At 29.5% G+C, this 16,066-nt stretch overlaps 1 protein-coding gene across 3 annotated transcripts in view; it reads left to right on the top strand.

Moving 5' to 3' along the window:
- The window catches only part of LOC130674605 (uncharacterized), a 93,487-nt gene extending 77,421 nt beyond the window's left edge, over positions 1–16,066 (top strand). For 2 of the 3 annotated variants that reach the window (XM_057479979.1, XM_057479977.1), the window contains exons 2-5: positions 3,850–3,895; positions 4,032–4,164; positions 12,397–12,503; positions 13,626–16,066. In XM_057479979.1, the coding sequence (XP_057335962.1) occupies positions 3,850–3,895; positions 4,032–4,164; positions 12,397–12,503; positions 13,626–14,411 (1,072 nt within the window). In that variant the 3' untranslated portion in view covers positions 14,412–16,066. Of the gene's footprint in view, positions 1–1,162; positions 1,267–3,849; positions 3,896–4,031; positions 4,165–12,396; positions 12,504–13,625 lie in introns of those variants that run through there. The other variant, XM_057479978.1, reaches the window with a different exon arrangement.

The raw sequence follows: 16,066 nt of genomic DNA, 5'->3' as shown, positions 1-16,066 counted from the left end.
ATACTCCTCAAAAATCCTCATACTCAATCACTATCATTATTATTAATTTTTAAAAATAAACAAATTAATTCATTCATTGAATTATTATTTCGCAAATTTTTTTTCCCAATTGTCGATATTTTAGTCGATATCTCGAAAACTATTTGCCGATTTGAAAGTCTGAGAAGTCATTGGATAGGAAATTTAATTTCCTACAATTTTCATCTGATTGAAAATTTTCCTAAAGTCAATAATTCAAAAGCTACAGCCGTTTTAAATTTGACAAAAATTATAATTGTTTAAAAAAATTGGCCAATTGTTTTCTTAGGGGCCGTAACTTTGAGGCAATTGAACTTACGGTAATTATGAAGAGGACTAAAGTTGTGGGGAATCTAATTTCCGATTCAAAAGTCATATATGATGTTCGATTCTCATATATTTTGTAAGGAATTTGATAAAATTGAAAAAGTGAATAAATTGAAACGCTGGTTTACGAGCTTTGGTAAGCGTTTTTTGGGAAACTAGTTGGGGAAAGTGGACGACTAAGGTGGTCTTTGGAAAGGAAATTTACTGGGCTACAATTTTGGTGGTAAGAAAAAATTGGCTAAAATCAATAGGTTGTGAGATAGAAGCCCGAAAGTAAGTATTAGAGAAAGAAGAATAAAAAAAATGTTAAAAAGTAGTGAAGCGTAACCTGAAAAGCTCAGGAATAAAATCCTACCGCAATACCGCAATCCCCACTAGCAAACCCGTCAATAAAAGTCCCCACGTGTGACACGAGGGTGCACAGACTAACATCACACTGTGACCTCACATCTACAGCTGATCAGTACGCCCGCGATTTTTCGGCCTAACACACAAACTCTGCGATTCTCGCATATTTTTTAATAAATCAGTTAAATATTTTTTAATTATTTTTATTTTTTACTGACTCGTTAAATTTGTTGACCCAAAAATATTTCTCAGTCTTATTTTTAAATAAAAAATTAATTATATCCCTCGTTAAAAATTTCGTAATTAAAATTCCTTAAAAATTTCGAATTAAAAAAGTGATCAGTGAATTTGTTAAAAAATTCTATTGCTGAATAATTCAAAAAAGTTTTGCCGCGAAATTTAAATTTGAAATTTTATTGGCGCCAAAATTTGAATGTTAGTTTATGATTTGAAATAAAATTGAAAATTTTGTGTGGGACGTGATTTTTATCAAAAATATATGAATGTATATTTATATATAAAATTATTTGAATAAAAAAAATTGAAAAATGGCGTCATGAATAAAATTTTACGGTGAGTTTATGAAAATTTATATATTTATATATTAGACTGCCAAAAAAAAACGACTATTTTTTTTCATGAATAGTTTGAAAATTTTGGCGGGAAATACCGAAATAAAGGTCCTGTTAAAATTCGAGCCCTTAATATTAAGAGGTCGCTAATTGTAACTTTTCATTTCCCATTTAAATAACATGGGAAAGTTTTTTTTTCCATTTGGAATTTTATAACTCGTCAGCGAATCAGTGGATCGAAAAGGTCGACTTACATTTTTTGTTGGAAATTGAACGCTCTACAAAAAAGGTCTCTTATTATTTTTCGATAAATTTAATTTTTCAAAAGTTATTCGAGGTCAAAGTTGAATTCACAGTGAATTTTAGTATTTTGTGACTTTTCCGGCGAAACTATTAGATTTATCACAAAATGTTATAGGACCTTTTTTGTAGATCATTTTATTTCCCACAAATTATCTCTTACAGATTTTCCGAAATTTTCGAAAGTTCTTTAGTTATTTGCATTTAAAAGGAATTAATTAAAATCGGCCAGAAGATTTCTTGTCAAATTGGAATTTAAATGCAAATAACTAACGAGCTTTTAGGAATTTCGGAAAATCTATAAGAGATAAGTTGTGGGAAATAAAACGATCTACAAAAAAGGTCCTATAACATTTTGTGATAAGTCTGAAATTTTCGCCGGAAAAGTCACAAAATACTAAAATTTACTGTGAATTCAACTTTGACCTCGAATAACTTTTGAAAAATTAAATTTATCGAAAAATAATAAGAGACCTTTTTTGTAGAGCATTCAATTTCCAAAAAAAAATGTAAGTCGACCTTTTCGATCCGCTGATTTGCTGACAAGTTATAAAATTCCAAATGAAAAAAATAACTTCCCCATGTTATTTAAATGGGAAATGAAAAGTTACGATTAGCGACCTCTTAATTTTAAGGGCTCGAATTTTGACAGGACCTTTATTTCGGTATTTTCCGCCAAAATTTTCAAACCATTCATAAAAAAAAATAGTCGGTTTTTTTTTTTGCACAGTGTTATATATTTGCACATGTGAAAGTTTTTCCGGAAAAATTAATTTTTTTTTTCATTTCCAAAATTTTATTTTTAAAACCACTCGCCACTTTCCCCCTTGTCTCTTAAAAAAAAATTTTTTATGACGTCTTCAGTTAGGAACTCGCGAGCCCGCGACCGCGACCGCGGCCGCGAAAAAAACTCTCGATCCAAACACAAGCAGGCGTGGCGTTCTCACCGATTATCATATAAGCCCCATCAGAAAAATAATCGCCCTATAATTTCCGTTGGCACCACATTGATTTGAAAATAAATAAAATTAAAAATAATAACAATTTCAATAAATTAAAATTTAAAGAAAAGAAAAAAAATAACAATTAATTAATTTTTAAAATCGGTAACGAAAAAATGTTTGTGTCGGTGCGCAATTAAATCTCAGTAACTCGATACGCGTAGAGTAGAGCATATATATATACATATATATATATATATATATATATATATATATATATGACTCTCGTTGCGCATTACAATTTGATGCGTGTCGGGTGTGCGTGCACTTGTGATTAATAATCTGCGGCAAAGAGAAACACAGAAGTTGTTATACAACCGATTTATTTCTCATCTTGAGTTGACTTATTTTTTATTTTTTTTTTATTAAATTAACCATTTACGCCTACGAGATTTCACGCAATTCATTATCAATTATCATTACGACAATTTTTTTATTTTTATAAAATTTATGAGACTAGAAAAATCGACTGGAATATTATTAGAAAACGTAATATTTAACTAAGAATATCTCAGTAAGTTATGAAAATAAATAGACATCATAGGACACTTTTAGAAAGGAAATTTACTGGGCTACAATTTTGGTCCTGACAAAAATTACCGTAAGTTAAATTGTTCCAAAGTTACGGGAAACTGAACAATTATACGCGGGACCGATTGTTTCAAACAATTGTAATTTGGGTATGATTTGAAACGGCTGTAACTTTTGAACTATTGAGTTTAGGTAATTTTTTAATCAGACAAAAATTGTAGGGAATTAAATTTCCTATGACCCTGAGCCTCAAGATAATAATTGGGAGTTTAATTAACGCTAGGAAATGGACAATTGTAATATTTTTAAACAATTATAATTTTTTGACAATTGTAATATTTCTAAGACTTTAAGTGGCTGTAACTTTTAAACTATTGAGTTTACAAAATTTTTTAAAGAGACAAAAGTTGTAGGAAATTAAATTTCCTTTAAAAAAATTCCCTATGAAAATTATTTATCGATTTTAGTTTATAAGTTATAGACGATTAGAGATAAAATTAAAGACCGCTAATTTTCACATGATAACTTTATGACTTTCAATGGATAAATAATAATAATTCATCATGTTTTGTGGTAACATAATACAAGTAATTACGCAAGTGACACTAGTTCACCACAATAACTTGTATTGCAACAAGGCTACAATGACAAATTGTATAACCTCCAGTTTCTACGATTTCTATCTCTATTATTTATTTATTTTCTCTTCAATAATAATAATAATGATGATATTTATAATTTTATGTTGACAGGTTACCACAGCTTGCCGTCTTAGCGAAGATTTTGTGCCTACTGATGGTAATTATCAATTTTTCTAAAAATTGTTTTTTCAAAAGATTGGCGGGAAAAATTTGAAAGATTAAAAATTCAAATTCCGCGGGTTAGGAACTGAAAGGAAGATGTATTTAATGTGTGAAAATTTTTGATTGTGTAGGTGGTGATGTGCGGGGCGGTGCCGGCAATGGTGCGCTCCGTGAGTCTCTACTCGACTTGCAGCAGCGGCAATATTACGGTGATTGGACGCACAGTTAAAGCATCAGCGCGTGATGATGATAATGCACCATTTCGTAAGTATTTTGTATTTTTAGTCAGATGATTATTTAATTACTTGGAAATTTGAATGATTAAATAAAAGTTGGAACTCCTTAACTACGAGCGCTGCGGCAACCAGACGGTCGAGGGTTCGAATCCCGGGCGTTGATTTTTTAAGGAAAAAAATTTTAAATAAAAAATTCACGTTATTGATAAAGTTATTAATTAATTTTGAATATAATTTTAATTATAATATTTACTCATTATTTATTATTTTAAATGGACACGAAATATTTATAAATAATAAATTTGAAATAATTAATTATTTTTTAAAAATTTATAATTATCAAATAATAATTAATTACATAATTAATAATTGTTAATTATAAATAATAAAAAACTTGCGCAGTTGACGGCAATTATCAAACGAAATATGCAAATAAATAAATAATTTATAAAATCATTTTTTATTTATTGCTGTCGCGTTAACAGACGTTAATAATATTATTTTTATTTTTTTTTACTTTAATTATCCAAGTATTTGAATAATTCAATTTTTTATATTTATTATTTATAAATATTAAAAGTTATTGTCGGTAATTAGCAGCCGACAATTTATATTTTAAATTACTGATTATTAATTATTGAGGATTTAAAAATTTATAAATTTATAATTTTGTTGGCGGACGTTGGGCGGTAATTACTTTTATTTAAACTCGACAATATTTATTAATTTATGCGTTGCAAGCTCGTGTTATTTATTTATTTTTTAAATTGACCGCGAAATAACCGCCAGCAAATAAAATTCAATTGATCCAGATTTCGACTGAAAAATTTCTATTATTATTTCTCGTTCTGTTTAATAAAAGTTGACAAGCCAAAAGTATTAAATACCGCGTGACAAAAAATACTTATTATCCTCTTAATAATTAATAATCTAATTAAATATTATCATAATTATTTTTATTTTAAATTTCCCTCCATTTTAATTCATCGAAAATTTGAATTTTAATTATTCCCTATCAGAGATACGTGAAAAATTACAATGACCTTTTTTATTCAGAATTAAATTCTCTACAAAAAAGGTATCTTGTAATTTTTTCATAAAACCAATAGTTACCCCACAATTTTAATTTAAACCCATCAGCAAAAATAAATTCCCCAAAAATAAATATTGATAAAAATTTCGTATTTTCCAACTTCCGACTTAAAATTCCAGCCAACCTATCAAAGATACGTCAAAAATCCACATAAACAATTTTGTAGCTCAGTAAATTTTCTTCAAAAAAGGTCCTTATCACCTTTCACCCAAACTCAATAATTCCCACACAATTTTAATTAAAACCCCGACCAATAATTAACAAAACAAAAAATTCCACATAAAAATTTCTCCTTATACTTCAGAAGGCCCCAAAATAAACCCGCCCTTAAATTATCAGGATCGCGTGCACATCGCAATTTCGATAATAATTTCCATCTATACTTAAACCACCAATAATAATAATGACGTGTGTACACATGAGTACGAAAACGAGCTGTCCGCCCTCTATGGAGTTCACGATACCACTGACCGGTAACCTTAGGCGGAAATCCGCGGCACCTCTGTACTGACAGCAAAACGCCGTTTCGTTTCGTTAACAGAACCTCAAACGTCCGTCCGAGTAATAAAAACCCAGAGGTAAATTGGTAGCGAAGGTTAACAATAATAATAATAATAATAATAATAATAATAATAATAATAATAATAATAATAATAATAATAATAATAAATAATAACAACTCGTGTAAAAAAAACTCGTTCCAAAAAGATTCCAAAAAAGTTCCGCATATGGAACTTCTAAACATGAGACAGATTAGAACTTCGAATGGAACTTTTTTGGAACATTAGTAATTTTGATGGTAAAAAAAAAGTTGTTATGAGGAAATTTAGAGTCAAAAAAGGACGTTCTTGGAACTTTTTTGGAATTTTTTATGGACGTTTTTTTTTAGTTCTATAAAAAATTCAAAAGTAGTGATTTTTGAACTATTTTGTCATGTTTCTGGAACGTCTTTATTCTACAAAAGATGCAAAAGAAGTGATTTTTGAAAGTTTTTGGAACGCTTTTTTTAGTCCATAAAAAGTCAAAAGTGGTGATTATGGAACTTTTTTGGAATGTTTTTGGAACATCTACTTTAGTTCTATAATAGGTTGTAAAGTAACGATTTTTGAACCATTTTTGAATGTTTTTGGAACGTATTTTTTAGCTTTCGAAAAAGGCCAAAAGTGGTGATTATGGAACTTTTTTGAAATGTTTTTGGAACATCTACTATAGTTCCATAATAGGTTGTAAAGTAACGATTTTTGAACCATTTTTGAATGTTTTTGGAACGTCTTTTTTAGTCCATAAAAAGTCAAAAGTGGTGATTCTGGAACTTTTTTGGAATGTTTTTGGAACATCTACTTTAGTTCTATAATAGGTTGTAAAGTAACGATTTTTGAACCATTTTTGAATGTTTTTGGAACGTCTTTTTTAGTCCATAAAAAGTCAAAAGTGGTGATTCTGGAACTTTTTTGGAATGTTTTTGGAACATCTACTTTAGTTCTATAATAGGTTGTAAAGTAACGATTTTTGAACCATTTTTGAATGTTTTTGGAACGTCTTTTTTAGTCCATAAAAAGTCAAAAGTGGTGATTCTGGAACTTTTTTGAAATGTTTTTGGAACATCTACTTTAGTTCTATAATAGGTTGTAAAGTAACGATTTTTGAACCATTTTTGAATGTTTTTGGAACGCCTTTTTTAGTCCATAAAAAGTCAAAAGTGGTGATTCTGGAACTTTTTTGGAATGTTTTTGGAACATCTACTTTAGTTCTATAATAGGTTGTAAAGTAACGATTTTTGAACCATTTTTGAATGTTTTTGGAACGTCTTTTTTAGCTTTCGAAAAAGGCCAAAAGTGGTGATTATGGAACTTTTTTGGAATATCCATTTAAAATTCCAAAAATTTCTAAGAACGTTCTTTTTTGACTCTAAATTCACTCATAAAAACTTTTTATTTACCATCAAAATTACTAACGTTCCAAAAAAGTTCCATTCGAAGTTCTAATCTGTCTCATGTTTAGAAGTTCCACATGCAGAACTCTTTTGGAATCTTTTTGGAAGAAATTTTTTTTACACGGGAATAATAAGAAAAGATCTCTGAATAAACAGATTATTTTAGTTGGCGCCTTTGTTGGGTTGGGCGTCTCCGGCTTCATTGCCGTATATATCAATCAAAATTTAATTCATTTTGAGATCCATCTTGTTTAATCATCAGCCAGCGTATTTAATCTTATTCTCCATCTTGTTCATTCCCATGTTAAAGTTCTCAGTCTCTGTCCCGAGCGTTAAAACTCTCGCTTAGGCTCTTGCCTGTTGCACTTTATTGCAATCAATCAGAATTTAAAAAAATTAAATTAAATTGTGAGGTTAGATCGCGTGTTACCGACTTAAGGTAAAGATTTAACGTCACAGGTCACTTTGAATTTATTTTATATATGAATATACATGATATATATGATATTATATGAGGACGTTAAAAAATCATCGGTACGCGTACGATGAAATTTAATTAATCTAGTGTACAAGCGGATAGTGATTATCGCGTCATTGGGGGAAACCGAGCTCTTCAACCTGTCGCTCTTACCTTTCACGTAACGCGAGTGTGAAATAACCACAGCCACTTGTGTGTGAGTGTGTGTGAGTGTGTGGGTTATTTTAGAGGTGAGGTAGACAAACTGATGGATAATGAAAAGAATAAGTCGGTGTGGATTACGAATGCTATTCCATGAGATATATTTGTAAAAGGACGAAAAAAGAATAGAGAAATAAGTTGGATTCGTTTAGGTGTTAATGATAGGGTCAAGGAGGGACTTTTCTTAGAGATTATTTAGACAGTGGTCCTCATTCCGCTTTCGCTTGAGATGTTTATAGAGAATTTTTAAATTGCAACAGTTTTTTTAGGGAATTTTTAAACGAATTTTTACGGTAGAGAATTGGAAATTTTATTTTAGTTTTAAGTAGAATCGATTTATCGAACTATAAATCGATCTGCAGAACTATCGCTTAATGTAAAAAACTTTAAATCGATTTAACAAACTATCAATCGATTTTATAAACTGTCACTTGATCTATAAAATCAATCGATCTGCTAAACTATGAATCGATTTGTAGAAGTTTACATCGACTTAAGAAATTATCGATCGATCTACAGAATTATCACTCAATATGAGGAACTATAAATCGATAAAATAAACTATCAATCGGTTTTAGAAACTGTCTTTTGATCTATAAAACTATTAATCGATCTGTGGAACTATAAATTGATCTACAAAACTATTAATCGATCTGAGAAACTATTGATCGACCTAAAGAACTATTAATCGATTTAAAGAACTATAAATTGATCTAAGGAACTATAAATTGACCTAAAAAACTATAAATCGATTTTAGAAAATATAACTCGATCTATAAAACTATCGATCGATTTACAAAATTATAAATCGATCTAATAAACTATCAATCAATTTTAGAAACTGTCACTTGATCCTTAAAACTATCAATCGATCTAAGGAGCTATTAATTGACCTACCAAACTATAAATCGATTTACTGCACTATAAATCGATCTACAAAACTATCAATCGTCTGTAAAACTATAAATCGATCTAAGGAACTATAAATCGACCTAAGAAACTATAAATCGATTTTAGAAAATATAACTTGATCTATAAAACTATCAATCGATTTACAAAATTATAAATCGATCTAACAAACTATCAATCGATTTTAGAAACTTTCACTTGATCTATAAAACTATCAATCGATCTACTAAACTATAAATCGATCTACAAAACTATTAATCGATCTAAGGAACTATAAATCGATTTTAGAAAATATAACGATCTATAAAACTATCAATCGATCTAAAGAGCTATTCATCGATCTACTAAACTATAAATCGATCAAACAAACTATCGATCATTTTTATTACCTGTCACTTGATCTATAAAATCAATCGATCTGCTAAACTATCAATCGATTTATAGAACTCTAAATCGATTTATGAAACTATCAATCGATCTATAATACTATAAATTGATCTACAAAATTATAAATCGATCTAACAAACTATCAATCGATTTTAGAAACTGTCACTTGATCTATAAAACTATAAATCGATCTACAAAACTATCAATCGTCTGTAAAACTATAAATCGATCTACAAAACTATCAATCGTCTGTAAAACTATTAATCGATCTAAGGAACTATAAATCGACTTAAAAAACTACAAATCGATTTTAGAAATGGTCACTTGATTTATAAAACTACCAATCGATCTAAGGAGCTATTAATCGATACACTAAACTATAAATCAATCTGTGAAACTATCAATCAATCTATAAAACTATCACTTGACACTTGAAACTGTCACCTGATCTCTAAAACTACCAATCGATCAACTGAACTATGAATCGATTTATAAAACTATAAATCGATCTTTCAATCGTCAAATCGATTTCTTCTAAAAAACCTTGTATTAAAAAAATAAATACCTCGAATTAATAATCGATTAATAAAAATCGATATATCGAACTCGAAATCGATTGTCCGAATTTAAAAAAAAATAACCAGCGATCAGTTTTCAGAGCAAAACCCAAATAAAATAAAAATAGTAATAAAATATTATCGATACATTATATATTACAAATACATTTTATATAACAGATTACTCGTGACCTGACTCCAAAAGATCAGGCTCCCACCAGTCATAATAGCCCCTCCCAAAACCTATTATCCATACGCGGGATAATCTGCGGCTAAAAGCCGGTGCTCGCTTTTGATTAAAATTGGCTTTTAATTCATTTGTGGTCTTACTCTCTAATCTTCTCCATCCGCAAAAGACGGACCTCGCTAAGATCGCGTACCTTCGGCCAACACAACTAGCCCTCGACTCTTTCCCCCCCACCCTCTTTTCTCCTCTCATTCGATCATTAACAAACCGTTTGCATTACAAATTTACCCTCCCCCACCCCAACCCACTCATCCCCACTCGGGTCTCAATAAAAGCGGTCGCGAAAAAAATATAAAGAAGAGAGAAAATATATATAAATATATGTATATTTTTAAAATTAATCTGTCGGTATCAAGATCTATCGACTAGTAAATGCAATTGCACTCAAACATTCCCGGCCTTTATGATTATTTATTTTATTTTATAAACAATAAATTAGTTTATAAAATTGTCAGTGCGCCTCGGGGCACCGACAAATTGCTCGCGTATATTAATGCTGCAATTAAATTTATTAAAAGTGACATCGGCTACTTGTCGCACGAGGATATTTAACCGGACGAGCATTTAATTCGAATGTCAATTAAATTTATAAATTAAAAATTTTCAAAAAAATTTATTGTGAAATTTTTCGTGTCATTAATTACTGTCGGGTTTTAATTAAAATTGTGTGGGAATTATTGAGTTTGGGTGAAAGGTGATTGAGACCTTTTTTGTAGAAAATTTACTGAGCTACTAAATTGTTCATGTGGATTTTTGATGTATCTTTGATAGGTTGGCTGGAATTTTAAGTCGGAGGTTGGAAAATACGAAATTTTTATCAATATTTATTTTTGGGGAATTTATTTTTGCTGATGGGTTTAAATTAAAATTGTGGGGTAACTATTGGTTTTATGAAAAAATTACAAGATACCTTTTTTGTAGAGAATTTAATTCTGAATAAAAAAGGTCATTGTAATTTTTCACGTATCTCTGATAGGGAATACTTAAAATTCAAATTTTCGATGAATTAAAATGGAGGGAAATTCAAAATAAAAATAATTATGATAATATTTAATTAGATTATTAATTATTAAGAGGATAATAAGTATTTTTTGTCACGCGGTATTTAATACTTTTGGCTTGTCAACTTTTATTAAACAGAACGAGAAATAATAATAGAAATTTTTCAGTCGAAATCTGGATCAATTGAATTTTATTTGCTGGCGGTTATTTCGCGGTCAATTTAAAAAATAAATAAATAACACGAGCTTGCAACGCATAAATTAATAAATATTGTCGAGTTTAAATAAAAGTAATTACCGCCCAACGTCCGCCAACAAAATTATAAATTTATAAATTTTTAAATCCTCAATAATTAATAATCAGTAATTTAAAATATAAATTGTCGGCTGCTAATTACCGACAGTAACTTTTAATATTTATAAATAATAAATATAAATAATTGAATTATTCAAATACTTGGATAATTAAAGTAAAAAAAAATAAAAATAATATTATTAACGTCTGTTAACGCGACAGCAATAAATAAAAAATGATTTTATAAATTATTTATTTATTTGCATATTTCGTTTGATAATTGCCGTCAACTGCGCAAGTTTTTTATTATTTATAATTAACAATTATTAAATATGTAATTAACTATTATTTTATAATTATAAATATTTTAAAAATAATTAATTATTCAAAATTTATTATTTATAAATATTTCGTGTCCATTTAAAAAAATAAACACTAAAAAATATAATTATTAACTTTATTAATCACGTGAGTTTAAAATTTTTTTTTTTTTTAAATCAACGCCCGGGATTCGAACCCTCGACCGTCCGGTTGCCGCGGCGCCTGTAGTTGCAGAGCTTAAACTTTCATTTTATCATTGAATTTCTCAAGTAATTAACTAATTATTGATTATTTATATAACTTCAGTACATATTTATCAATAACAAGTATATTTAATATATAAAAATCTAAATATGACCGGAGTCGTATTTAAAACGAATGCTTGAAGATTTATCTATGTTAGTTTGTAAATGTTAATATTTTTATAAAGATTTTTTAGTAAGGAGGAAAAAGGTCTTGAAGATGAGTGTTAAGTAGTTAAGTACACAGAGTCTGTGTCTCCTTCATTAGCACATGGTAGTAACACAGGTATGGAGTGGCATCGAGCCTCGGTCCGCTGGCTCGCACAATCTTTTATTCTCTTACGCCATAAAATATCGTTTTCTCGGAATTACACTTAAACCATTCGCACTTATTACCATCACGGCCATCTTACGAGACACTTCCGGGTCGCCGAGTCCCAGGCAACCCGGTCAACCGAAAAAAAAATCTATATTTACCGAATTCCTCATAATTTTAGAATTTACTAAATAAAATAAATAAAAAAAGTATTTAAGTAGGAGACTGATAAATAAGAAGAAATTTGGAATGGGAATGAGGACATTCTTTTTTGTTACAGAAAAACTTACAACGCAATCGGATGACTTCAGTAGGAAGTTGTACATCTTCGCTGAAAAATCCCAACGGTTTATTTGTTTTAATAAACGTTGGAAACCAATTGCTTTGGTGAGTTTATTTTTTTTTTATTTTAAATCGATATGGCGGCTATTGAATCGATATATAGAATTTTGAACGGATATCTCGAATTTTTAATCGATAGTGAGAATTTTTAATCGATATTAAGAATTCCATATCGATATATCGATTTTTTCAATCGATATCTCGATTGTAAGATCGATATCTTGATTGTCGAATCGACATCTCGATTTTGAGATCGATATAAAACATTATAAATCGATATCTAGAATTTTGAATCGATATCTCGAATTTTCAATCGATATTGAGAATTTCAAATTGATATCTCGAGTTTTAAATCGACATCTCGAGCTTGTAGTTGACACCTAGAATTGTAAATCGGTATTGAGAATTTAAAATCGATATCTCGATTTTACATCAATTTTGAAATTTGAAATCGATATCTAAAATCTTAAATCGATATCTCGATTTTAAGTCGACATCTCGATTTTTTATTATTACCAAGAATTTATAACAGATTTATCGATTGTTGATTCGATTTGTAGATTGTTAAATCGATTCATCGATTTAACAATCGATTAGTCGTTTTTAAAATCGATATCTAGAATCTTAAACCGATATCTCGATTTTATGCTCGATTTGTCGATTCTTGAATCGATCTATCGATTATTTAATCGACTAGTCGATTTTTAAATCGATATCTAGAATTTTAAATCGATATCTCGAATTTCAGTCAACATTTCGATTTTAAGTCGAAACCTTGATTTTTTTTAATACCGAGAATTTATACTCGATTTATCGATTGTTGAATCGATTCGTCGATTTTCAAATCGAAATGTAGAATTTTAAATCGATATCTCGATTTTAAATCGACATCTCAATTTTTTATTACTACCGAGACTTTGTGATCGATTTATCGATTATTGAATCGATTTATCGATTTTTAAATCGATATCTCGGTTTTGAGCCGATTTGTCGATATTTGAATCAATACCTAAAATTTTAAATTGATATTTCAATTTCAAATCGACATATCGATTTATACTTGATTGATATACCGACTATTTAATCAATTATCCAATTGATTACAAAATCACGGCAGTAAAATTCCGCGAAATTCAAATTTAAAAAAAAACTTAAATTATGTTACAGCCTAAAAAACAACGTGACGAAATGTGCCAGTTTTACGAAACATACAACGGCCCATACTTGAGGTACCGCAGCGCCGTCGACGAGACAAAATACCTCGGGTTTAACAAATTCGGTAAACCAATAAAAGGACAACGTGCTCGCGCCGAATGCTACAATTTCATGAAATTCAATCCCAGCTTCAGTATCAACGACCACAACGACTGGATGACTGGCAACACGCGCGTCCGCGAAGTCCACAGAAAACATCATAATCATCACAACAACAACAACAACAACAACAGTCAAGAACAACAGGACCAGCAGTCCCAGCAACCGCGAAATAAACCGCGAGCCGAAAAAAACCGCAAATCCCATGAGCAAAAATCACAAAAACAAAATTTACCGCGACGGCAAATCGCGCCCTTACTTACCGACACCGAGCGACTAAATCAACAATTAGAAATAGATCATTACCCTCAGCACGACATGTCGCGACCTCTCGACTTGTTTGAAAAAAATCCCGATCAATTTCTACGGGCCGATCCCATAGCCCTCGATCTCGATCCCCAGGAGTTTCTGCTCGAGAGGCAGAAGAAATTTCTCTTAGAGCGGGATACCATAACCTACCAGCGAAAAAAAAATTCCCACCGCGAGGTCTCGCGACACGCGGGCCGTAAGAAAAATCATCTCCAAGACTCGGCGAGTCCCGAGCAGAGCCACCGCCATCGACATACGAGTCGTGTGAAATCGGGCGAGCCGACGCGCAGTAGACGGCATCGTGTTCTACTTAATGCGACCAAGTATTAATTTTTTTTTTTTTTTAAATTAATTTTTTATTATTATTAATTATTATTATTATTAAATATGATCAAGACTGCCTCTTTTTTTTATAAATCCGAAGTGCCGGTTTCACACGCAAATTTTATTAGGTTTTTTTTTTTATTTTTTTTATTTAAGTAATTACGCAATAAAGCCTCGTAGTTTTTTTAGAATGTAATTGTTGTGAGTGAATTCATGTCGCTGAGCGTGTATTCGTGCTGATTATTACGTAATAAGAGTTTTTTTTGCATTAAAACTCGTCACGACAAAATGGCGGGTTCAATTCGAATTAAAATGGCGCCGGTTGTTTTAAAAAATTGGCGGGAATTTTTAAATTCTAATGGCGCGAAATTTTAAAAATTTTTAGTGTCACAAAATTTAAAAAATTTTAATGGCGCGAAATTTGAAAAATTCTAATGGCGCGAAATTTGAAAACATTTAATGGCGCGAAATTCGAAAAATTCAAATGGCGCGAAATTAAAAAAATTTAAGAGGCGCGAAATTAAAAAAATTTTAATGGCGCGAAATTAAAAAAATGTGAATTTGAAAACAAAAAATTTTGAATGCAAAAAAACTCTTTCCCAAAGTATTTTTTATTAATTTTTCTATTGACGAATGAACTTTGTCATTAAATAAATAAATGATGTGAATGATTTTTTAGTACGATTGTGTGTAAAATATTAATTAATTAATTAATTATTAATTATTATTATTAACCTTTATTATTAATTTTAAATAATAATAATAATTATGATTATTATTATAAATTGTAATTTTATGAAGTTGAAGTTTAAGTAATAAATAATAAAAGCTAATGCAGACTGTATTACTAGATTTTAGTGTTTAGGTGGCGACTCAACGAAAAAATCGCTTTTTTTATCTGGTCAAGAAAAAACGGAATTTTTTTTTTTTTTAAATCAATTTTTTTTTGTAGGTAGGTCATGTTGGTACTCTTTCCACCGGAAATTCACTCCTCTACAACTTTGGTCCTCATAAAAATTACTCTAGAGTCAATAGTTTCTGAGTTATAAAGTCGGCCCACGGTTTTAAGATTCACAGGAGAGTAAAAGTGACGTTTCTGGGCAAACCGTCAGTCTGATTGAAATTTTTATAAGGACCAAAGTTGTAGAGGAGGAGATTTCCAGAAGAATGAGTACCAACAAGACATACTTTTGATAAATATAAATATATATGAATATATAAAATATATAAAAAAAATTTAGTTACCGATAAAATTTTAGTTTTATTTAAAAAAGTGCAGAATTACAGATAATAAAATTTAATTTTATTAAAAAATATAAAAAAAATAAAATTCCGTTTAAAATAAAATGGCGTAGAGTTAAAAATAAAATTTATTTGAAAAAATAATAAATAAAAATTAACGACTGGGCTTCGCGATGTAACATGTATGCTGTAGTGAAAAGTAATTGAGTAAAAAAATAGTTACTACTAACTGACTATTATTAATAAATATTATTATTATAAAAATAAAATAATAAATAAAAAAAAAATATTTAAAAAAATAAAAAAAAACGTAATTCGACGCTTATTATTTAATAACGGACAACTAATATAATGTGTAATTGTAACAATGGTATTATAACGCCACCCTGAACAACAAAATATATAATAATGATAATAAA

The sequence above is a fragment of the Microplitis mediator genome, chromosome 9 (assembly GCF_029852145.1).
Source record: "Microplitis mediator isolate UGA2020A chromosome 9, iyMicMedi2.1, whole genome shotgun sequence".
Classification (NCBI taxonomy): domain Eukaryota; kingdom Metazoa; phylum Arthropoda; class Insecta; order Hymenoptera; family Braconidae; genus Microplitis; species Microplitis mediator.
Note: the sequence above shows the minus strand (reverse complement) of the source record. Positions and strands in the feature narration are given on the sequence as shown.